The sequence below is a fragment of the Gekko japonicus genome, unplaced genomic scaffold, assembly GCF_001447785.1.
Source record: "Gekko japonicus isolate JY-2015 unplaced genomic scaffold, Gekko_japonicus_V1.1 scaffold2635, whole genome shotgun sequence".
NCBI lineage: Eukaryota > Metazoa > Chordata > Lepidosauria > Squamata > Gekkonidae > Gekko > Gekko japonicus.
Window position 1 is genome coordinate 187883 of NW_015177097.1, and position 25665 is coordinate 213547.

Genomic DNA, 25665 nt, shown 5'->3' on the forward strand with positions numbered 1-25665 from the left:
CCGTCAAAATGCCAGAAATATTCTTCTTGGTGTATGCTCAGTGGTAGAGCATCTGCTTGGCATGCAGAAGGTCCCAGGTTCAATCCTCGGCATCTCCAGTTAAAAAGGATCAGGCAGTAGGTGATGTGGAAGACCTCAGGCTGAGACCCTGGAGAGCTGCTGCCAGTCTGAGTAGACAATACTGAGACCTAGGGTTGCCAAATCGGGCCGGGGGGCCACTGGTCTATCGTCGGAGTTTCCCCTCCGACGAGCTCAGCCACGCCCCCAACGTCAGCACGTCGCCTGTCACTTCTGGCGACGTGCTGCCGGCGCGCGTGCGCACACATCCGAGCGACTCCCGGACCGCGGCGACGCTCCCCCGCCGAGAGGGGTAAGAAGATTTGGCAACCCTACTGAGACCTTGATGGACCAGTGGCCTACTTCAGTATAAAGCAGCTTCCTGTGTAATATTGTAGGTGGTCGTGTAAGAATGAGATAATCAGGAACAGAATAGTCTAATGCATAACAGCCTTTAGAAATGTTGACATTGTTGGTTGGTGAGTACTTGATGACTGTTGGCACCCTGAGGTTTTTTGTACTGGGTTTCATGATACAGTATATAATTTATTGTATATTCTCTACAGTTTTTCAATAAAGGAATCCACTTAGAAGAAGGTTTCTTCTCAAAATGTGGGAATTATCTAGAAAACAAATCAGCATTTATAAAGGGAAGATTCCTATTTACTACTAATGGACTCTAATACACAATAAGAATGTACACATAAAGAGTATTAGCAGGAAGAACTTTGAGAACGTTATATGGCTTTGAGATAAAACTCAAAGGATAAAATGTTGGGATAAAACTTCTGTTCAAATTCTACTGTAATATTTTGATTATATAATTCATCACAAGTATATGTTGTGATTGTCCATTCTATTGTTGTTGTAGTGCTATTGCAACCACAGGACATACTGTTGTTACTTAGTTGTTGTTACTGTGGCTGGTCTAGTTGATATATTTGTAAATTTCTTTAAGCCACTGGGGATAAATTACTTTGTTCTGGGTGGTAGGTGATCTTATTATTGTTCTGGGTATTGGTAAAGACCGATAGCCAGCTTTGATTGGCAGGTTCAGTTCACTACATGAAGCTCAGCTCCTCCTTTGCACCTGTGCATTCTCCCTAACCTTCTTCCCCTGGCAGTCAGAATCTCTTGTCTGCTTCCTTGCTGCCAACATCCCATCACTCCTACCCTGTCTGATCCTCTGTGTGTGTGGGGGGAAGTTCCCTTCTATGTCTTCTGCTGCTTTGTCCTTTATTTTCTCAACCCCACCTTTTCTCTTTCCATCTATTTCGACTATTGTTCTCTGTTCCTTAGTCCATTTCCTATGTAGTCCCAACTCCCTTTGGTCATTCTGGGTCCTTTTAATGAAACTTCCCCTCCTGCTGATACAGTATAGGTTTGCTCCTATAGACTTACATGAGATCCCCCGACCCCACCCCAGAAGCTACACTGTGTGCGAATATTCGTTGTTTCCGGTTTTCCGAACACCACAGCAAATCAGCCAAAGGCATTCAGGAAATGTGACAATCAGTTTTTAGCCTCTTTGTAGAATACAAAATTGGTATCCTAAGTTTAGATTTTGCATTACTAGTATGTCAGGTAACCTGGATGGCCCAGAATAGCCTGACCTCATCAGCTTGTGGAAGCTAAGCAGGGTCGGCCCCAGTTAGTACTTGGAAGGGAGACCACAGAGGATGTCCCCTTGAAAACCCAATGCGGTGCAGCCTTGAAAACCCACTGCGGTACAGCCTTGAAAACCCAGTGGGGTTGCCATAATTTGACTGCAATTTGGTGGCACTTTCCACCACCACCACCACCAAGAATGTAGTGTGCGTAATGCACTTTTTTTGCTGTCAAGATACTGTTCCAAAGTCTGGGTATCTTAGCTGAAAAAACGCTTTCTGTTGGATGCCCACCTATCATACTTCAAATGGTGATGGGACACAAAACAGAGTGTCTATTGATGCCCTAATTATGAAAGTAGAATCAGGTTCATGTGGGAAGAGGCGGTTTTTAAGACATCCAGCTGTTTTAATGGTTAAAATCAGCACTGTGAACTGGCCATTGGGATTAACTGTGAACCAAAGAGGATAGTACAATAATGATAATATGTTCAGGAGTACATGACCCAATTACTCTGGCTGTTACCTTCTATACCAATGTAAGAGTCTAAACACTTTTTGAAGGCACCCCTGTATGGTGGTGGAAGGTGCCAAAAATTATCAGCTGATTTATGGCAACCTTGTAGGGTTTTCATGGCAGGAGACGGTCACAGGTGGTTTACCATTGCCTGCCTCTGTGCAACCCTGGACTTCACAGGTGGTCTCCCATCCAAGTACTAACCAGGGCTGACCCTGCTTAATTTTGGAAATCTGACGAGATCAGGCTAGCCTGGGCTATCCAGATTGGGGCTTCTCTGTATAGGACATAGCAATCTAAATATGACCAAGGTATGCATAACAGTGCCAGTTCTTCTTCCCCAAGGGGATATTTTGTGGCAGTTATTCATAATAGTATGCCCCCCATGACAAAAAATATAATGCCGATTGTGTTGGATTAAGGAGAACCAAATTTGCTATGGTCCACTTTTCTTACATGAGCCTCGTAGGATGAATCTGTCAAGGCAGTGGCTAGGCTCCGACCGCCTGATTTTCAGAAACAGAATTACAGCATGAATCTCAAGACCATTCTCTGAGCTCTTCCATTAGTACGCAAAACGGTACTGTGCCTCCACACGAATGCGTCTTTGTATTAGGCTTTGAGACTGTCATTTGATGTGCACCCCATGCCATGATTTTCAAGCTTTGTTGCATTCCACTTGCTTTGGATTCGTGCATACTCATTAACTTCATTCATAATTGGCACCTGAGAGGGGAAAAGCAGTCTCAGTTCCGGAAAGTGGGAAATTTCTTGGATGTCATTTTAGAAAAAAACGTTTTGCCAGTCGGAGCATTCTAGGGCTTTATTTTCCAGCTCAGTGGTTGACAGTAGTTATGATGTGCCATTTGGGTTAACCCGTGAATTTCACAAGTTATATTGGGTAGTTGTGAAAATCATTTTCTTTTAGGAATGTTGGGTTATTGATTCAAAGGCTGAAATGAAAAATATAATCAGACTGAGAAAGGAATCTGGTATAAATTAATGCTTGGCATTAACTCATGAGTGAAAGTGAAGGATGGTTTTATCTGACACTTGGCTAATGAGTTGGCTTAATGTGCTAAAAAAATGTTGGTTAATTGAAAGTGCCTGCAACTTGTCTTTGCATAACTCATTAGGTTTTTTCCCCCTAGTGTCAGGCAGTTAATTATAATAGCGAGAAACTAAACAAAATGCATTTTGCGATGTAGGCTTGGCTTGATAATATGATTGCAGTGGAATATTTTCTCCTTTTGTGTGAGTGCCTTTTATCTTGGAAAGGATTTGGAATATCTTGAAATAGACCAGTCATCACTGTATCTGACACCTAGACAAAAACACTGTGTCGTAATAGCGTATCTGACACCAAAGTTATCAGTGCTAATATGGTGAAAAAAAATGTTTTGTGCTATTTCTTTATATTGCTTACAATTTGAATATTTTAAAAATGAAAATGGATTTGCACTCTGAGCTTTTCTTCTAAACAGCCTGGTGAAGTGTACCTAGCATTCTTCTTGAACATGTGGGGAATTGAGGCTGATTGAGTTGTCCCACTCCATACAGTAAGACCATGCAATGTTTCTCCCTCTCCCAAAATACTAGAATTTGAGGGTATCCAATGAAACTGAAGGACAGTTCAGGATGGACAAAATGAAATACTACTTTACACAGAGAGTGATTAAAATGTGGAATTCACTGCCAGAGGATGTAGTGATGGCCGCAGGAATAAATAGCTTTAAAAGGGGATTAGATAGATACATGGAGGATAAGTCTATCAGTGGCTACTAGCTATGGTGACTGAGGAGAACCTCCACATCCCAGAGCCAGAAGGGAATGTGAGGGGAAGGCCTCGGCTGTCCAGAGGAAGTGGTTGGCCACTGTGTGGGACAGGATGCTGGACTAGATGGATCCTGGGTCTGATCCAGCACGGCTCTTCTTATGTTCTTATATAATAATTTAATATTTCAATGTTAATGCTGTTTTACATTATTGGTTTTTAATGTCGTAAGTCTCCATGAGACCCTTCAGGTGAATGGTGATTTAAACTAATAAATAAGTAAATAAACGTTACAGGTAGGCATTGGATCAAAGTTAGTCTTCATTCAAGTCGACCTCTTTATTGCCCAAGTGTTCTTAATTACAAAATGATGCACCACAACAAATGTTTCTGTAACAGATATATGTGAAAGAATACAAAGTAGAGACCACAAATAAGAAAACAAAACAGTTAAATCTAGGTGGGGTATGTGTAGGACAGAACTGCAGACTGTTAAAGTTCTTCTAAAAATTATTAAGAGGTTGCACAGGTACAGTGATGGTCGCTCTCGTCCCGTCGTCCCCACCCCCCCCGGGTCCACATAGCAACGATAACAAGGATTAAGAAAAGGGGAACAAAAGTTTACTAATAATGTTGTCTTGAAAATTGAAAGCTCTAGCATAAAACATATTTCCCCCTTGATTTGTTAATATAGAAGATTGATTCAAGTCCAGTAGCATCTTCGAGACTATCAAGATTTTCAGGGTATAAGCTTTTGCGGGCCGAAGCTTAGCTCTCTTCGACCCTCAAAAGTTTGTACCCCCCCAAATCTCATTGGTCTCTAAGGTGCTTTGGGACTCGAATCTAGCTGATCTGCAGCAGACCAGTATCGCTATCCTCTCAAACTTGTTAATATAGTAAATTCCTTCTTCTCAGATAAAATTCTAATTCTGAAAGATACCAGAAATTATGTAATCTAAACTCTGGTTCTAAAATGCTGTTTGCAGTGTGCTGAGTGTGTAATCCACACATTACAGAAATTTGGCAGTTTTCTTTAGTGGTGCAAGAGGAGCAGACATTCTACTACTGTGCCTGGAGTGCTCACAATTCCAGGGGCAACTTAGTGAAGTGATCCAAGTGGCAAGAGGGGGATTCTAGATCTTTTGCCACATCTAATCTTTGAGAAGCTCTTTTCTGACCGAGTCCTGAGCCTGACTGCTTAGACCCTGTTATTTGTCCAGAGCCAACGCTTCTGATCCCTTTACCAGATTTAATGGGATTGATAATGGGCTGAAACGCATGTGCCAGTCTTCCCTCCAGTGTTCCATCTAAGATGAATTAGTGTGAGCTAGCTCAGTTTTTTAGCCTCCGGCTCACACATTTTTGCCTTAGCTCAGGATGGATGTCTCCAGAGCAAATTAATTTATGCGGTAGCTAAATTGCTCGCTCACAACTTTAATGCCAGTCGCTCACAAAGTAGATTTTTTGCTCACAAGACTCCACAGCTTAGAGGGAGCATTGCTCCCCTCCCCCATCCTATTCTGTTCAAGGTTTAGAACTCTGCGTAGCTGCAAGTTTCATTTGGGGATTACAGGTGAAAGTCCCGTACCTGCAAGAGGTATGCTGCAGTGGATGTTCCAATGACAAATGTTTAGTGAACATACAGAACATGAAACCTTTCAGACAAGTTCACTTTAAACAAGGAGAAACCCTTTTACCTTCAGCTTAGACTCCTTTACCCACTGAGGATAAGCCTAAGCAAGTCTAACTGCATTTGCTCATGTGTAGTGGTTAAGAGCGTGGTCTCTAATCTGGGAGAAGCAGGTTTGATTTCCATTCTTCCACATGCAGCTGCTGGTGTGACCTTGGGTCAGTCATAAGTTCTTTCAGAGCTGTTCTCTCAAGGGCAGTTCTCAAGAGAGCTCTCTCAGGCCCACAGGGTGTCTGTTGTGGGGAGGGGAAGGGAAAGGCGATTGTAAGCCACTCTGAGACTCTTTCAGGTAGTGAAGGGTGGGGTACAAAAACCAACTCCTCCTCCTCCTCCTCTTCTTCGTCTTCTTCTCGTTCTCCTTCTTCTCCTTCTCCTCCTCCTCCTCCTTCTTCGTGGTCTCCCTCTCTTCCCGTCATTTTTTCTTTCTCTTCCATTTTAATCTCTTCAGGGCAGGGGCCCTGTGTTAGCCGGACTGCTTTATCTACAGCAGTTGGCAAATTTTACTCTGGGTAATTGCCAGCTATACCAAGTCCAGTCTACCCCAGGGATTTACCAGTAAAAGAGTTGAGGCTGGTGGTTCCAAAATAATCTGTCTTTTACTTAAGAATATATAAATCACATACACACAATACTGAAGCGCACACACATTCAATCAAGTTCTTCAGGAATACAAGGTTACAAAGAATCACTTTTGCATTCACAGGTGGGGTGATAAAGAGCAATACTTATCTGTCCTGAAGCTTGGACGTCACAATGAAGAATGAGGGGTCAGAAAAATAGACTAGGGATATTTAACACACTGCTAGAACCAGCCAGCTAGTGTGGGTCTCTCGACTGCAGATCAAGAGATCAAGTAAAAGCAAGGGTTTTGGTACAGGAAGCTGGACTTGAGAGGAGTTTAAAAGCAGACAGGGGGCAGTGGGGGAAGGCGGCTAGCAGCGGCCAAACAGCTGGTCTTCACCTTTTATAGGTGAATCTTTGGGTGGATGGTAACTATGCCAGCCTGTGGACCCACCTACCTGTAAGTCCGTCCCAAAACTAACCTCATTGGCTGCGTGCAGTGAGGGGTGGCAACCTAAAGGGTTGGGCCAATATTGTAACACTAGATCTAACACAAGGAATGGCATCTGGATAAGTGGGAACTTCCTTGATGTGCAGATGAAGCTTGGCCTTTCCCAGATGATCAAAGAGGTATCTGGCAGGAAATGCTCATTCAGATGTAAAGCAGAGGTGTGTACTACGTGTCTTTCAACAGTTCATCAATGGGGGATGCTTTCCCTAAGTTGTTGTTTCTGCTGACAATAATGGCGATGTGTGCTTCTCTCCCTCAGGCTAGTAGCTGTGTATTTGAAACCTTATTAACATGTAAGGCTTAGATCAGTCACCTTCTATGTGTATCTCACAACAGTTGACTTGTTCATCTTTCTGTGAGCCTATGGGTGTCTGTCCACAGTCCACGTAGTGTCTGACAGCAAATATAAATCCATAAAGCAAAATATCAGTCTCATTCATAACACCTGTGTTTATATTACTCTGTAAAGTACCATATGCACCAATGATGGCATCACTTTAAAACATAGTAACAATAATCAGTCTGTGTTTTGCAGGACATTAAAATAATTGCTAAAAAGAAGAGTTGGACAGACCTCTTTGGCACGGGCAACAAAATCACTTGTGGAATTCTATCGAAACCAATTATTTTTTCTTGGTTATGTTGTTGAAGGGCGTTAAATATTGTTTAACTACAACAGGATGATTAAAACTGAGACAGTTGGTTCCTCTGTTTTTTCAGAGGGGGCATCTAATTCATTGTGTGGTTGGTTCTGTACAGACTTTCAAAGCTAATGAAAAAAATATATTGGGTAAAAACTGTAACCTTGGGCAGAGTGTGGTTGGATCCAACCAGGAGGAAAAGGGCCCCTTTTGACCACCCAAAGAAGCTATGCTAGGGATTATGAGACCTGCATGGCCGAGGAAGGAGAAGAATTAGGTAGGGCTGAGTTAAAAAGCTGGTTGGATCCAACTCTGTGTGTTCACATTTTGCAGTTTTGAGGCAGGCGTAATGGAGAATTCCCCTCTCTTTCAGAAAAGAAAGATGTGACACAGAGTTTAGAAAATTATACTTCAAAATGCCCCGGGACAATGGAATTCATTACCCTTCCAGATGGCTTGAAGCTTCCACCTGTTCCATTCACTAAACTACCCATCGTCAGGTAAGTCAGTAGTTCAAGAAGCTGTATTTACAACTCATCAGCATCTGAATGGATGGCACCTATCCATTTTTCATAGCTTGCTTCCCAGAGGGTGGGCTCTTCCTTGTGACGTCCTCCTGCAGATCATCATAGCAGAGCTTTTGAATGATCTCTGGAATACGACAGTCTTGCGCAGGGGTGGCCAAACTGTGGCTCAGGGAGCCACATGTGTCTCTTTTGCATATTATGTGGCTCCCAGCAGGGCAGCTGGGGAAGCAAAGGGGAGGCAGGCCTCCCCGATCGGTCTTCCCTTCCCCAGCCAGTGTTCTTTCCTCCCTCCTTCCTTCCTTCCTTCCTTCCTTCCTTCCTTACTTCCTTCCGGAGGAGGCATTCGTTTCTTTAAATCTCTTCGCCAAGCCAAGCTGGTGTTGGGGCATGGGGGGGGGGCTTTGGGGGATGCATTTAAATTTAAAGTTGTTTTCTTTCTACCTCTCCCTCCCCCATCTATTCACTTTCTTTCCACTTTCTTGCTCTTTCCACCTTTCTTTCCGTCTTTTCCCCCTCCCTCCCCGTCTAAAGTTAAATGTGTTCTCCGAGCCCCGCCACACTGGCAGACTGGCTTGGCTCGGAGAAGGCATGGGTCTCTTTCATTTAAGATGCAAGTTTGTAAATTTTTCAATAGAAACGTGTGTGTTCAGGTCTTGCGGCTCTCAAACATCTGATGTTTATTCTATGTGGCCCTTACGTTAAGCAAGTCTGACCACCCTTGGTCTTGCATCTTGTAAGCAGTTATTGTGCTGAGACAACACTGGCTCAAGCGGCCATTGATACTGCATCTTATCTCCTGACAATCCATCTCTGCCCGCTCATTAACTCCCACACTAAGTTCGCTCTAGATAATATATGCATAGTCATGATGACTCAGAAGAAACAACATCATTATTAATGCAAAGCCAGCTTAGTATAGTGGTTAAGAGTGGAGGGCTCTAATCTGGAGAACCAGGTTTGACCTTGGGCCAGTCACAAGTTCTTTCAGAACTGTTCTTTCAAGAGCAGTTCTTGAAAGAGCTCTCTCAGCCCCGCCAACCTCACAGGGGTGTCCGTTGTGTAGAGAGGAAGGGAAGAAGATTGTAAGCGACTCTAAGTGAAGGGCGGGGTATAAATCCAACTCTTCTTCCCCTTCCCCTTCCCCCTCCTCTTCCTCCTCCTCCCCTTCCTCCAGTTTGGTGTACTGGTTAAGTGTGTGGACTCTAATCTGGGAGAACCAGGTTTGATTCCCCACTCCTCCACTTGCCCCTGCTGATGTGACCTTGGGTCAGTCACAAGCTCTGACACAGCTGTCCTTGAAAAAGAGCAGTTTGTGTCAGAGTTCTCTCAGCCCCACCCACCTCATAGGGTGTCTGTTGTGGGGAGGAGAAGGGAAAGGGGTTTGTAAGCCGCTTTGAGACTCCAAGTGAAGGGCGGGGTATAAATCCAATATCATCCTCCTTCTTCTTCTTCTTCTTCCTCTTCTTCCTCTTCCTCTTCCTCTTCCTCTTCTTCTTCTTCTTCTTCTTCTTCTTCTTCTTCTTCTTCTTCTTCTTCTTCTTCTTCTTCTTCTTCTTCTTCTTCTTCTTCTTCTTCTTCTTCTTCTTCTTCCTTATCCTCCTCTTCCTTGTAAGCCACTCTGAGACTCTGAGTGAAGGGCAGGGTGTAAAGCCAACTCCTCTTCCTCTTCCTTCTCCTCTTCCTCTTCTTCCTCCTCTTCATCTTCCTTTTGCTCCTCCTTTATCTTGCTCTGCCGCGTATCGGTTTCCATATATGTTTTGTTGTGGTTGTTTTTGGGGGGAGGGTTGTTAAGGTTTTTAAGGGTATTTTATGATGTGTCTTTTCAGTTCGTTAGCTGCCTCGGTGGCCCTGATGAGGGTAGAAAAGCAGGGAATAAATTTCCCCCAGTGGTTTCGGGTCAGTAGCCATGTTGATCTGCAGTAGAAGAGCAAGACTGGAGTCCAGTAGTGCGTTGTAGACCAGCAAGGATTCCTAGGGTGTGAGCTTCCAAGGGTCAAAGCTCCCCTCGTCAGATATCTGGAAGTCTTGTTGGTGCTCCAGGTGCTCCTGGACTCCAAACCCTGCCCAGTCCTGTCGGATCTGACAAAAGGGAACTTTGACTCTCAAAAGCGCATCCCCGGGAAATCTTGTCGGTCTCCAAGCTCCGTGTAGACTTCGATCTTCTCCAGTCCCCAGTAGGGCTTCCTTGTTGTCCCCATGGCTTGCCTTGTTTCTTCCTTTTCAACTGCATCAGTCATTTTAATTCTCTCTGCAAAGTGACAATTTGCTTATAGGGGTTTAACAAGCCCGCGTTAAAAACTGTCTTGCTGTTCATCATTTTAAACAGATCCGTCAAGCTCTTAAACCTCCCCGTCAGCCTTCGACCACAAAAAATGAAGAGCTTGCTGGGCCAGAACATGTCAACCAAGAGTCCTTTTATATATTCTCCCATCATTGCTCACAATCGCGGAGAGGAGCGAAGTAAAAAAATAGGTGAGAAATATGATTCCTGGTCCTTACGAGCTTTTAAAATGCATCCCACCTGTGCATGCGGCATGCCACTGCTTCTTGCAGGCCGGCCCGGCTTTTGTTCTGCAAATTGAATCAAATGGCGATTGCCAGTTTCGGATCAATATGCTATTTCCTCCTCTTGATTATAAAACTGACTAGACAGCTTGGCACAGATGCCTTGCATCCGTCTTGGCTATGTTTCAGCTCCCCCCCCCCGGCATTAGGCCAGTGCTGTCTTTTTAAAGGTACAAGTGCCTTAAGTTTTTCATAGAAATCATTCAAAATGACTGCAAGAATACCAAACAATTTCCCCCCCTCCTCTTTCCTACCTTATATAAACCCAAGAACCACAAAGGTTGTAGATTGCCTGGGACAGTTCCGGGTAATGTAGCACTGCAAACTGCATTCCTTGTAGAGGGAGACTTCCCAGACTATTGTCCACGTCCATAAGAGGCAGAATAATCTAAGTGGATGGGCCCAGCTGGTACCCTGTCACCTTCTCCCGAAGAACTGGTGTTCAAATGTCTCCTTTCCTGAGGAGGTTCTTTTGCATGTGGATTGGCTGTTGAAATTCTAATCTTATCTGTAGTGCTATTGTAAGATGTAGAGCATTTTGTGTTTTTCACGACAAGAAACCATGCCCTGTTATTTTAAGCCCCTCCATTAGCATGTTCACAGCCTGGGGAACTCCTACAAGATAATGAACTCAGCCCCTACCCCACCTTCCTGAGTAGATATAAATTACCTGCCTACCACCTTTTCTTCTCACCTTGACACAGAGAGTATTCCCATCTTTCTGTGTTATACCTCTGAGGATGCCAGTCACAGCTGCTAGCGAAATGTCAGGTCCTACAGTGCCAAGACCATGGCCAGACAGCCCAGAAAATCTACAACAACTGAGTCGCTTAAAGCTTCACAAGAATTTAATAGCAGCAGCAGAGTTTTCACCCCGGCCTCTCAAATCCAAATTTAATTTCTCTCCTTCATGTTCTATGCTTGGAGATGGTCCAAGCTTGGTAAGTAATTACCTAAGAACATCAGAGATGTCCTCCTGGATCAGAACAATGGTCCATCTAGTTCATGATTTTGTTTCACATGAGGACCACCCAGTTGCCAGAGAGGGCCAACAAACTGGGCATAGAGGCCAAGACCCTCCCCTGGTGTTCACTGATACTCAGACGTTTACTGCCTCTGAATGTGGAGGTTCCCTTTAATAATCAGAGCTAGTAGACCTTGATGGGCCTCTCCTCCATGAATCAGTCCACCTCTGAGTCCTCGTTTGCCTTGTACTTCTGTAATATCTTCTCCTTTCACTCGATGACCTGTGTGAATATACCGTGGAAAGCTACCACGGTAGCACGGGAGCCAGTTTGGTGTAGTGGTTAAGTGCGCGGACTCTAATCTGGGAGAACTGGGTTTGATTCCCCACTCCTCCACTTGCACCTGCTGATGTGACCTTGGGTCAGTCACAAGCTCTGGCACAGCTGTCCTTGAAAAAGAGCAGTTTCTGTCCAATATCATCCTCCTTCTTCTTCTTCTTCTGCCTCTTCTTCTTCCTCTCCTTCTTCTTCTTCTTCTGCCTCTTCTTCTTCCTCTCCTTCTTCTTCTTCTTCTGCCTCTTCTTCTTCCTCTCCTTCTTCTTCTTCTTCTGCCTCTTCTTCTTCCTCTCCTTCTTCTTCTTCTTCTGCCTCTTCTTCTTCCTCTCCTTCTTCTTCTTCTTCTGCCTCTTCTTCTTCCTCTCCTTCTTCTTCTTCTTCTTCGCCCCACAAAATTTCCAAATTGTCTATTAGAGGCAGGCAAAAGTGAGTGCCCAACAAGAACTTCAAAGCAAGGTATTTTCATTCTGGAGGTCGCTGCCGTGATCTGGCACGACTCTCCTCCTTGCCCATCTTGCTGCTTTTCTCTGACTTGCCTGGGACACAATATAAATTTTAGATCAACAGCCATGATTCACCTTTAGAATGAAACCTTGGAAGATGGCACATGAACAGCAAGCACAAGTAAGCTTAAGGGCCTCTCAGATATGCAGGTGACAGCAGGTGATGTTGCTCCCTCCCAACTTCAGTGGGTGTCCTCATATATGCTCCACTGCTGTAGTCGACAAGTCTCCACAATACAGTGTGAACGAACAACGTGTGCTACTATGGAGATAACGTAGAAGTTTGAGGTTATATGCTGTGCATGTTAGGATGATTGCTATTTTACCTGGAAAGTTTCCTGAAGGCAGAAAACACTTACGCATGCTCAAAAGCATACTTGTGTTGGCTTCTCCCCTTTTTGATATTTAAATGGGCTTTCGGGGAGGGGGGGAATCGGTTTGATGATTCTGATCACAGGATTGGGATTTTGGAGTTAGAGAGAGAACATCTCTGCCAAAATGCGTAATCATACAAAACAGGTCTGTTTTAATTTAGAGTTCTATGCTTTCCCCTTCTGTTGTGAAACTAATCTTCTGTTTATCTTTTTTTAAAAAAATATAGATTTTCAGTGGGTCCAAGGAGATGTTTGTGAAGTTCAGTTGATGGTGTATAATCCAATGCCTTTTGAACTTCGTGTAGAAAACATGGTACGTTTTACATCCTTGGTAAATGGCAATCTTGGTTAGTTTTCCACCAAACATTGGTTTTAAATTCCAAAGATTCTACTCACCAGAGGGCAGTGTGGGCAAAATCTTGCCAAGTTGTGCTGAAGGAGATTAGGGATTATTCTTGTTCCCCACACAGCAATCAATGGTGACTTCTGTGAACCATCTTTATTGGTTTTTAAAGTATTTTTTAAAAAATATACTTATTTTAACTTTCTCTAAATCAGTACAAAGGTGTCAGCTGTTTCTATTTGAGATATTTTGTTTTATTCCATTGCATATGATTCACATGTTATGCTGCTGTGTGGATTATTATTACTATGTATTCATTATAAACAAGGTTTTTACCTCACTGCTCTGCTCTCACAGCAGCCAAAAAAGCAGCTAACAAATTAAAACATTCATATTAAAGTATCTTAAAAGCCATCGAAACCACACACAGGTATATGATAAAAACAAGTTAAATAAGCTTAAAGTAGCATAAAATAAGTACAAAAAGATACAAGCAGTTAAAACATTGGGGAGGAGGAAGAAGAAGAGAAGAGAAGAAGAGATTGGATTTATACCCCGCCCTTCACTACCCAAAGGTGTCTCAGAGCGGCCTACAATCTCCTTTCCCTTCCCCTCCCCTCCCCACAACAGACACCCTGTGAGGTAGGTGGGGCTGAGAGAACTCTTGACAGAAACTGCTCTTTTTCAAGGACAGCTGTGCCAGAACTATGGCTTGCCCAAGGTCACCCAGCCAGGTGCAAGTGGAGGAGTGGGGAATCAAACCCGGTTTCCCCAGATTAGAGTCCGCGCACTTAACCACGACACCAAACTGGAAGGAGGGATCACTGAGGAAAGTCTTCACCCAAAATGTCCTCTCATTAACAGCCTTGCTCAGACCTTGCAAACGGATGGCCCATGGCTTCCTAGATTGAGTCATCCCATGTCATGTCGGGTCTTCCTCTCTTCCTGCTGCCTACAGCTTTTCCCAGCATTGCTGGCTTTTCCCAGCGACTCTTGTCTTCTCAAACTGTGACCAAAAGGACAGTGACTTCTCGGGAGGGTTCAGCCTTGGTTTGATCTAGACATGAGCTCCCCGTCTGAAAGCCATGATCTCCTCCACCTTGCATTTTACAATGCCCTTTGCTATACTGACCCCCAAACTAATTTCCAGTGTCCTTGATATACACCCAGGAAGTTTCCAATGGCCTATTAGTGTGACATAATCTGCTGCTTTAAAATCACTGACATAAGCGAGCAGCCAGTCGTGTTCGTCGAGGCCATCTCTTGTTATATTGTGCCATAGATCATCAGACAGGAAGAGCCAATGAACTAGGATATGGCAATGGTCCAAGTACATCCCATTAGAAATGGGACAGTGGCTAGGAAACATATCTTAAATGTACGTTCTTCATACCATTCATTTAGAGTCATAGAGTCATAGAATCATAGAGTTGGAAGGGACCCCCAGAGTCATCTAGTCCTACCCCCTACACAAGGCGGGAAATCCACAAATACCTCCCCCTCCCCACCCACAATGACCACTGTTCTAAAAAAACCCCCACAACCCTCTAGGATCCCTAGACAAACCAGCCTGGAGGAAAATTGCTTCCTGACCCCAAAGTGGTGATCAGCATTTCCCCGGGCATGTAAGAAAGGGCCACAAGAAGTAAGCACTGATGCAGCCCTTCCTGCCCTCCCTCTCATAATCTGCCTAAGTTCACAGAATCATATATGACTTAACATCACATAAGGCTCCAAATATTTCTCAAATGTACATCAATAATAAAACCCTTTTTAATTGCAGTCAGATATTTCTGTAGTAGACAGTGTCACAGATGCAACGAACATGAAATTGAGCAAACTTCAGAGGACGGTGGAAGACAGGAAGGCCTGGCGTGATCTGGTCCATGGGGTCGCGAAGAGTCGGACTCGACTGTGCGACTGAACAACAGCAATTTCTGTAGTATATCGCTTTGCCACTGGCAATTATTTTGTTTTCATTGCTTCCTTTTGCTGAAGCCTCCTGTGCTCTGTGTAGCTTAAAAACTGAACATGGCGGATAATTTTGAATCAGTAAAAAACTGTGGTGAGGGGAGAAGCGCCTGAGCCCCTAAAATATGTCCAAACCGGCATATCATTTACCGCTGTAATCCTGCCCTCCTAGATAGCCCAGGCTAGCCCAGTCTTATCAGATCTCAGAAGCCAAGCAGGGTCAGTCCTGGTGAGTACTTGGATGGGAGACCACCAAGGAAGCCCAGGGTCGCTCCGCAGAGGCAGGCAGTGACAACCCTCCTCTGAACCTCTGCTGCCCTGACCGGATTCCCCAGGCTAGCCTGATCTTGTGAGATCTTGGAATCCAAGCTGGGTGGGTTAGTACCTGGACGGGAGACCACAAGTGAAGTCCAGGGTTCCTACACAGAGGCAGGCAATGGCCACCCACCTCTGTTTGTCTCTTGCCCTGAAAACCCTGTTTCAACCACTCTAGACTATCTCTCATCGCCATGCAACCAAACTTTTAAAGACACACACACACACAATTAAACATGAAATCATTACAGTCTCTTGCCCTGAAAACCCTACAGGGTCGCCATAAATCAGCTGTGACTTGATGGAACTTCCCATCACCAATTCTGCAGACTCATTCTGACTCCTGAGGAAGTGATGAGTCAGATCGAGTTGATTTGTCCTGGTACTGCAAGTGCTTTCCACCGGCAGAGCATCCATCCCAGCGTGTGAGATCACAGACTGTTCTTTAAGGGTTACATGATATATGAAAGTGAAAAAAATAGGTATAATGATTTTGGAATAATCAAAGGAACACATCCATCAGTATTTCAGTCTGACCTCTATAAAGGGTAGGAAGAATGCACATTTACAGTTCAGTCCTTTGCAGCATTATTCCTGTCTAAAACCAATGGGATTAGACTAGAGTAACTCTGCACAGGACAGCAGTGCTTTTCTTGGAGGAACTTCAAAGAACTTTGATTAAAGAGAAATTATAAGCAAGGGTATAAAAGTGTGAATGGGCTGTGGTGGCTCAAGTGGTTAAGACACTGAACTGCAGACCGGAAGATTGGTAGTTCAGCAGTTCGAGACCCGGGTGCCGCATGATGGAGTGAGCTCCCGTCTCTAGCACCAGCTCCTGCCAACCTAGCAGTTCGAAAGCAAGAAACTGCAAGTAGATAAATAGGTTACCACTTTGGTGGGAAGGTAACAGTGTTCTGTGCGCCTTGGTGTCTAGTCATGCTGGCCGCATGACCATGGAAATGCCTTCGGACAGCACTGGCTCTTCGGCTTGGAAACGGAGATGAGCACCACATCCCTAGAGTCGGATTCAACTGGCTTTCGAGCAAGGGAAACCTTTACCTTTTACTATAAAAGTGTGAGGTTGTGGGACATCCTGCGAGAATGACAAACTAGCCATTGCATGCATCATTTATTTAATTGTTTACTTCACTTATATGGCTTTCTCTCCCACGGGGACCCAAAGCAGCTTACATCATTCTCCTGTCCTGTGTTTTATCCTCACAACAATGACGGAGTGAGCTCCCGTCCCTAGTTCCAGCTCCTGCCAACCTAGCAGTTCGAAAACCAGAAATTGCAAGTAGATAAATAGGTTACCACTTTGGTGGGAAGGTAACAGTGTTCTGTGTGCCTTGGCGTCTAGTCATGCTGGCCGCATGACCACGGAAACGTCTTTGGACAGCACTGGCTCTTCGGCTTGGAAACGGAGATGAGCATCGCATCCCTACAGTCGGATTTAACTGGCTTTCGAGCAAGGGAACCTTTACCTTTTACTATAAATGTGTGAGGTTGTGGGACATCCTGCGAGAATGACAAACTAGCCATTGCATGCATCATTTATTTAATTGTTTACTTCACTTATACTCTGACTTTCTCTCCCACGGGGACCGAAAGCAGTTTACATTATTCTCCTGTCCTGTGTTTTATCCTCACAACAACCCTGTGGGGTAGGTTAGGCAGAGGCAGTGTGACTGGCCCAAGGTACCCAGCCAGCTTCCATGGCATGAGTGGGGATTCAAATCTGGCTCTCCCAGATACTGGTCTGACACTTCAGCCACATGTCATGACTGAGAAGAAATGGTCCAGATTCATGTGGTTAGGAAAGAGTTCAGAATGCCATTTGGAATTCTTCTTAACAAACTGCTAATGAGCTAGAATTCTTGTTGAAATTTTCCACAGAGTCCTTAAAGGAACCTTTAATTTTCTTTCTCATATTTCATGTTCCATTTTAGACAGACGTTATTAAGAGAAAGGGTATAGATGGAGTGTTGCTGTTGTTTCTTTAGTGTGCCACTGTGTGTGTGATTACAGCACAGCACTGATCAGACACAATGGGGAGATGGTTAATTCTGAGTTACGCAGAGAACAGAACTGATTAATAATCAGGTGTTTGTCCTATAAACTTTTATGGCTTAAAGGTTCATGTTGTACTTGGAAATTCTTTAGCTGTGGTTTATCGTCTCATGAGTTACCCCGGGTGAAAAGTTAATTTCTTCCCTGTCAAATAGTATGTGAATAGTTAGACTGGTTTTCTTCACCCCTTGTTTAGTGGCTTTTGCCTCGTGGCACCCTGTCCAATGTTAATCTGCAGAATGCGTTAAGGTGCTTTCATGGTTCCCCGGAAAGGAAGTTCTCGGCCATCAAAATAGGCTGGTAGAACTGTTTTGGATGATGTGCCGCGGCAACGGGGAATGTGACCTCTTCTGACAGACTGATGCTTTGGGGGGATCAGATTCACTTGTTGGGGATGGTTCAACGTTGACAGAGCCCGAGGGTGCTGGTGGACCCAGCACTGCTCTTTGAAATTTCAGGTTGGCACAGGGGCCACAGGTGTTTTCTGTCAGCTGTAGCTGTCTTGACAAATCTTCCCCTTTCTCAAACTCAGTGATGCAGGCTTTTGCAGCCTCAGAGCTAGACCACTGTGACATGCTGTGCGTGATGTTACCCTTGAAAACACCTCAGCACCAATGCTGCCTCTAAGCTGTGGGGTCTTGTGAGCAAAATTCTACTTGGTGAGCTACTGGCATTAAAGTTGTGAGCGAGCGATTCGGCTTTTGCATAAATTGGTTGGCTCTGGAGCACTCCTTCCTGAGCTAAGACAAAAATGTGTGAGCCGGAGGCTAAAAAAAACTGTGAGCTAGCTCACACTATCTCACCTTAGAGGGAACACTGCCCGTAGGGTTTTCAATCCAAACGGCTGGGAAAGCTAGCGTCACAGAGATACCAAACATGCAAATTCCGCTAGGAAAAACACCATTGACTCTAGGCTGTTTTTGAATACATAAACTCTAGGCTGTTTTTGAAAAAGTTTTGCAAACGTGGATTCCTCCTATCAAACTGAACTGAGAATACGGTCCCATATTTATCTTTGAAGGAGGAAACATTGTAATCTATGCCTTGTTTATAGTTACATTTATAGTTACAGCATACGCTTCTTTTGATGTTGTGACAGCACCAACTTTTAAAATTGTGATATAAGAGAGAGATGGGATAGAGCAGATAGAGAAAGAAGTACTTTTCTCCATTTCTCACCATACAAGAACTCGTGGGAGTCGGAGTCGACGGGCTTTCGAGCAAGGGAAACCTTTATCTTGTAGTTCACAGGAATGCATCTTGCCTATTTTAAGACAGCTGTGTTGGCTGTCCTGACCTGGATGGGCCAGCCTAGCCCAGTCTTGTCAGATCTCAGAAGCAAAGCAGGGTTGTCCTTAATGAGGACTTAGATGGGAGATCATCAAGGAAGTCCAGGGTTGCTACGGAGAGACAGGCAATGACAAAATACCTCTCGTTGTCTCTTGTCTTACGAGGGGTTAACGGTGTAGGTCCCTTTCTCAAGCGCTTCCCCCAACCCGGTTTTGAGTTCTTAGGTCTGGGCCAATGCTCCCTCTAAGCTGTGGAGTCCTGTGAGCAGAAATTCTACTTTGCGAGCAACTGGCATTAAAGTTGTGAGCAGGTGATTTGGCTACTGCATAAATTAGTTTGCTCTGGAGCCCTCCTTCCTGAGCTGAGACAACGAGTGAGATGGAGGCTAAAAAAGTGTGAGCTAGCTCACACTAAGAACATAAGAGAAGCCAATGTTGGATCGGGAGAGAGGGAGAAGCAGGGAAAGGGAGTTGTGTTTGAAGCAGGAAGATTTAAGTTTTGTTGGAGGAGGATGGCTGCATCGGGACAATGAAAGGGATGGGGATGAATGAGGGAGAGTTTTCAGCCAGGCTTGGCTGGATGAGATAAAAAGGAGGAGTGCAGGGGGGGGGAGAGACTGAGCTGGAGAAGAATGGCTGGAGGGAGGAAGACACTGAACGGAAAGGAGAGATGGAATGCAAGGGGCAGATACTGCAGGGGGAAAAGAAGCAGAGGTCATTTCGGGGGGATCGCGGGGGAACACAGTTCCCCCAGGTGAGGGGCGGGGCACACAACGAAGCCCCGCCCCCTGCTTCCAGCTGCCCCGCTTCCGGCCCTCATTCAGCCAGGAGGAGGCAGGAGAAGAGGGAGGGTACGTTGCTTCCTCCCCGCCTCTCCCCACCCCTGCCTGCCTGGGGCCAGGGAGGGCCTTGGCGGGGCTTCCTTGCACTCCTGCCGGCCTTGCAGGTCCACTGCCGGGCCCCTGATGTCAGGGGGTGTGGCATATGCTAATGAGTTATGCTAATGAGTTCCCCTAGCTCTTTTTCTACGAAACGACCCCTGGAAAGAAGAGATTGTGGAAGAGCATTAAATCATATGTTGTTGGAGCAGTTGTTACTTTAGACTCTCCACCCCTCCAATTATGGAGCCATATTACACTAAGGGTATAGGCAAAAATGTCACACACACACACACACACCGAGTGCACTGTAAGTAAAGTACAAGGGAGCCCACAAATCCATATTGGGAACAATACTGGGTAAGAAGGAAGGGAATTCTAAATGACAAGATCGGTTATTGGCTACAAAAAAAGGGGACAGAGAAAGGCAAGAAAGATGCAATTCATTCACAGTGGATTATAGCCAACCAGCTTTGCTGCTGCTGAAAAAGGAAGGAGAGTTCTCATTCGACCCCCCCCCCACTCAAAGCTCTGCTGGGGATCATGGGACTTTCTTATACAAAAGCCGTATGGGAGGGGTATTGTAGTAAGGAGAGAACTGAATGTTAAATCAGGCACAGAGCCTGTTGGTTTTCTCCAAGGAAATTAAAGTCCAATGCAATGCCGTCTCAAAGGTGGGACCGTAAGGTGTCATGTAAGGAAATATGCAGCCTTGCCTGGGCTCTTGCTTTGGGAATCTTGGGATTGCTGGTAACAGCCTTGTCATTGTTTTGAGTCATCAGCACTCATCTGAAAGATACTTTACGAATTAGCCTCTTTCCTCAGTTTAATCACAGTGGTAGACCCATCTTCTGTTCAAATTAAGTTCTAGAACATCCTCTTAATCCCTAAAATCCCTAAAACTATAACCGGAAGCCCTCCCAGGGCAGGAGGCAGGAAGCTGGCAATAAATGTCCCAGCTTTCCTACCAGATTTTCATTTAGGTAGGTTTCTACTTCAGACCAGCCTTCATCACTATGAAGACAACATGGACTTCAAAACAGGGAGTATTACTCAAACTGGTCCCTGAGTCAGGGCAGAGACGTGAAGAGCATCTTTTATATGTGTAAATCCAGAACCCGGATTCCCAGGTAGGGAATGAAGTGACTGCAGAATTGATGTGATGTGTATACTCTGCCTAGCGTTGCATAGTAACTGAGCTGAAGCGTTCTGTACCATTTGGACTTTCCAAGTTGACTTTTAGGGCAGACCCATGTAGATTGTATTCCAGTAGTCCAGGCTTGATGGCTTGGATCCATGTGGCTTAGATCCATCTTACCCAGATCAGCTGGATCAAAGTAGAGAGCAATCTTCTGGGCTAAATGCAGATTGACGAAAACAGTTTTTGCAGCTGCAATAACTTGTTTGTCTGTTAATAATACTGAGTCCGATAAAATCCCTAGGCTCTTAACTGAGTCAGCAAGTGTGTGTTGGACCCCATTGAAATTAGGAAGTGTGACATCCCTTCGAGACCTTAGCTTTATCAGCTAGCTTCACCTCCTTTTCATGATTCAGGTTCAATGTTCACCCTTTGCTGTTGAAGGGAAGTGATCAGGTGGTAGTTCAGGACCTCTACAGCACCCAGGGCGGGGGTGGGGGAGGTGTACAAAGAAATATAGAACTGGCTATTGTCAGTATATTGATGTCAACCTACTTCTCCTAAGAGCCCATGTTCGTAGTCCAGGGAAACCAACCCTGGGAGAAGAGAGAGGTGAGGGGCTACTCCCAAAAGGACCACAAGGCACAGTGGGATAAAGATTTTGGGAATAGATGGAAGGATTGTCTACTCAGGTGAAGATGTTGTAGGGGAAGACCAGCTAGCTGAAAGGCTGGTTGGCTGAGATTGTGAAATAAATAGAGTGCAGAGTGCAGGGGATTGGACTAGATGACCTGCAAGGTCCCTTCCAACTCTAACATTCTATGATTCTGTGATTCGAAGAGCTGGGGGAGTCGATGGAAAGTCATGGAGGGACCACTCAGGGACGGAAGCTGAATGAGAGAGAAGAAGAAGAAGAGTCTGTCTGTATTGATGAGGAAGTCCACTGATTTCAGTAGTGATGGGAGGAGGATCAGGAGCAGAATGGACTACAGGAATGGATAATTTGGTGTGCACTTGGGTTTACCAGGGCACAGATAGGTGAAGCAATGCTCTTGTCAAAACTGGCTCAAAATTAGGCTCTGTGATTGTGCTAGACCAGTGGTGAAATTTGGGTTGAAATTGATTGGTGCATCTTTAGGGTCCTGGAGCCCAACAGTGAAAAGCTTGAACTATCCAATAACAGGCTTTCTAATTTGAGGGGGGTACTGGTAAAGGCGAATCTAAGTGATAGAGAAGAAGAATTTCTCTGGTTACATGTAATCGAATGAACTTAGGTGGCAGGCATGACCCATGAACACTAACATTGTCACAACTCTTAACATATTCAAATTGAGAATAACACATGCTTCACTAAGCAGTGAACAGTGGAAACCTTTGTCAGCGTATGCTACCACAGATCAGGTCACAGTAGGTCTTCTTCCATACCGTGCCTTCCGTATCAGTACTGGCTTCTTTCAGCTGAGTCTAATTCTTATACATTTGTCTTCCCTCTCTCTCAGGGGCTTCTGACAACTGGAGTTGAGTTCGAATCTCTCCCTGCAGCACTCTCCCTCCCCGCAGAGTCTGGCCTTTACCCTGTGACACTTGTGGGTGTTCCTCAGTCGGCAGGGCAGATCACCATCAATGGTAAATATCGCTTTTGCTGTTTTCTAAGGTTTCCCAAAGAGTGAAAGCAGTCAACTTTGAAGAGCCTGTACAGAAGTTATGAGTTTCCTACATGACCCCCCCCCCCGGCTCCCTAACTCTTGTTTTCTTCTGTGTTATTTTGACCGGCTACAGGCGGGCGCTCCTGTAAAGGAAAAAGTAGCAATAAATTGCCCACTGTGCCTTTTTTATTACTTGTTGTTAAAGCTGTACATAATATTCCTTCAGGTTGAGACTGTGTAAATTGATTTGGACAATAGAATATTGAGCTAAACTAATTGCCTATGAAATTTAAATGAAAGGACTTCTTTTGTTAAAAAATCCTTCTCTTGTCTTCACTAAAGCTGTTGAATATCAATTGAAACAATAAAAACAGGAGGCTTATCCTTCCCCCCCACCCCCGATAAGGATTAATTTTAATTGTGTTTTTAACTAGTTTGTTTTCTAGCAAGTCAGTCGGGAGTCTGTTGCCAGAGCACAGTCCTTTATTGGGACTGTTGTACAGGGGAAGGCATTTTCCCCTTGAGAGAATGAGTCCATTGTTCTGAAAAGGTTAAATTTTATCAAGTACAAATTACTAGATTGAAGGCAAGACAGAAAAGGCATTTCAAAGACAGCAATAAAAATACCCAACAAGTCAAAATAAAATATTTCATATATCTGCTTGGACAAGTCTTAATCCAACCATTAACTAGAGTTTTTGATAATTAAGAGGAAGAAGAAGAGAAGATTGGATTTATACCTCGCCCTTCACTACCCAAGGGAGTCTCAGAGCAGCTTACAAACTCCTTTCTCTTCCCCTCCCCACCACAGACACCCTGTGAGGTAGGTGGGGCTGAGAGAGCTCTGACAGAAATTGCTCTTTTTCAAGAACAGCTCTTATCAGAGCTATGGCTTGCCCAAGGTCATCCAGCCAGGTGCAAGTGGAGGAGTGGGGAATCCAACCCGGCTCTCCCAGATTAGAGTCCGCACACTTAACCACTACACCAAACTGGCTAAGATGCCCAATTTTGTCTCCCTCATGACTAGAGAGGTGGGTGTATGCATGTGTGTCTTTGAAGAGCATAGGAAGAAGGACTAGACAAGAGGGGGAAAGAGGATTAAAGATAATTCAAGGAGGAGGCTTGGGGTCCTCATAGCGAGAGGGGAGGGGGAGGGGTCGTGGCTCAGTGGTAGAGCATCTGTGAGCCAGGTGACTAAATGAGTGTTCGCTGGCCAACTTCAGGGATACCTGGATAAAGTGGATTGTTTGGAGCTGTTCCATTCGGGTTTCAGGCCTGGTTATGGTGGTTGCCTTGGTGGGTGACCTGTGGCAGAAGGCGGATAGGGGGAGAATGACGCTGTCAATTCTCCTGGGACTCTCAGTGGCTTTTGATACCGTTGATCATAGTATTCTTGTGGGGCCATCTTTTGGGATTGTGCCTGGGAAGCACTGTTCTGTGGCGGTTCTGCTCCTTGGCCTGTGCGGTCCTGCAAGATTCTAACTTCTCTGCCATGCTTTTCAATATTATGTAAAGCCTCTGGGAGAGGTCATCTGGAGATACGGGCTGAGCTGCCCCCAATATGTGGATGACACTCAGCACCAGTGTTCCCTCTAAGCTGAGTTAGTGTGAGCTAGCTCATAGTTTTTTAGCCTCCGGCTGACATACCTGAGGGACCGCCAGTTCGGTGTAGTGGTTCAGTGCGCGGACTCTAATCTGGGAGAACTGGGTTTCATTCCCCACTCCTCCACTTGCACCTGGCTGGATGACCTTGGGCAAGCCATAGTTCTGATAAGAGCTGTTCTTGAAAAGAGCAGTTTCTGTCAAGAGCTCTCTGAGCCCCACCTACCTCACAGGGTGTCTGTTGTGGGGAGGGGAAGGGAAAGGAGTTTGTAAGCCGCTCTGAGACACCTTTGGGTAGTGAAGGGCGGGGGGTAAATCCAATCTCTTCTTTTCTTCTTCCCCTTATAGACCCCAGAGAGTACTACGGTCAGGGTCACAAAACCAATTGACCCTCCAAGGTCCCAAAGATGCCAGGCTGGCTGCAATCAGGGCCAGGGCTCTCTTGGTGGTGGCTCCATACTGGTGGAATTAGCTCCCGGAAGAGCACTGCGGGACCTTTTACAGTTCTGCAGGGCCTGCAAGACGGAGCTCCTCCACCAGGTCTTCAGCTAGGAGCCACCACCATTATCAATAACAACTGAAGCTATAGAGCCTGGTCCTTGGTTTGCTACTGACAGCCTGTGCCCGCCAATTGTATCTGAGAAGGTCAGCGAGCTGAACATTTAGACAATTATGGTTTGCACTCATGTGGTACCTCCATCTTTATGACATCAAAGAACGTTGCTAGCATTTTAATATTGAATTGTTTTTAATGAACTGCATTCAGATGTTTTATGGTAATTTGATTGTTATTTGTGTATTTATCCTGTGTAAGCCGCCCTGAGCCTGCCTTGGTGGGGAGGGTGGGGTATAAGTTGGGAAAAAAATAAATACCAACACTGTATATAAAATCCAAATATTCTTATTTTAAGCAAAGTAATGCACACTGTAATACTGTATGCACATTAGGACTGTGCCGTACAGATAAATACACAAAACATCTTCTTCAGAGGATGTACAGAAGTGTGAGTACAGTAGTTTGAAGTCACAACTATGAGGAACAACTCCTTTAGGTGTTCTAGTTAAGTCCACATAATATCCTTTCACCATACAGATCTTTTTTTTCTCTGACGTGAATGCTGGCTTACTCCAAACACATTTCCTATATGCTTTCTCAAAGAACAGATCTGATTAAATTTTGTTCCAGGTGGATACTCTGTTACGATTTCAACCGGAACACAGTCCTCTGAAGTGGAGAAAGTAGGAAGATCTGTATGGTGAAATAAATTTATGTGGATGTAATTTGAACATGTAAAGGCGTTGTTCCTAATAGTGTGACTTGGAACTACCGTACTCACATTTCTGTACATCCCCTTGAAGAAGATATTTTGTGTATTTTATCTGTATGGCACAGTCCTAATGTGCACACAGTATTAAAGTGTGCATTAATTTGCTTATAATAAGAAGAATGTTTGGAATTTATATACAGTGTTGGTACACAGTTCTTTTTCTTTGTTGATCTCATTACTGTGTCGCTCGCCTTTTGTGTTGCTGTCACAGGGCAGCCATGTTGGTTCGAAGCAGCAGAACAAAGTTTGAGTCCAGTGGCACCTTTAAGACCAGCACAGTTTTACTCTGGGTATACTGTTAGCCGAATTGCTTTATTTATAGCAATTGGCAAATTATAAATGGGTTCTTGCCAATTTATACCAAGGTCCTGATCCCACCAAGGGTTACCAGTAAAGGATTCGAGGCTGTTGTGGTTAAAATAGATGTCTTTTACTTAAAAATATATCTCATACAAAC

General features: G+C 44.7%; 1 protein-coding gene across 1 annotated transcript in view; it reads left to right on the top strand.

Moving 5' to 3' along the window:
* TRAPPC9 (trafficking protein particle complex 9) overlaps window positions 1–25665 on the top strand; it is an 87745-nt gene that overhangs the window by 48901 nt on the left and 13179 nt on the right. The window contains exons 10-13 of the mRNA XM_015428283.1: window positions 7732–7858; window positions 10212–10357; window positions 12856–12941; window positions 22132–22258. Coding sequence (XP_015283769.1) covers window positions 7732–7858; window positions 10212–10357; window positions 12856–12941; window positions 22132–22258 — 486 coding nt within the window. The remainder of the gene's footprint in view (window positions 1–7731; window positions 7859–10211; window positions 10358–12855; window positions 12942–22131; window positions 22259–25665) is intronic.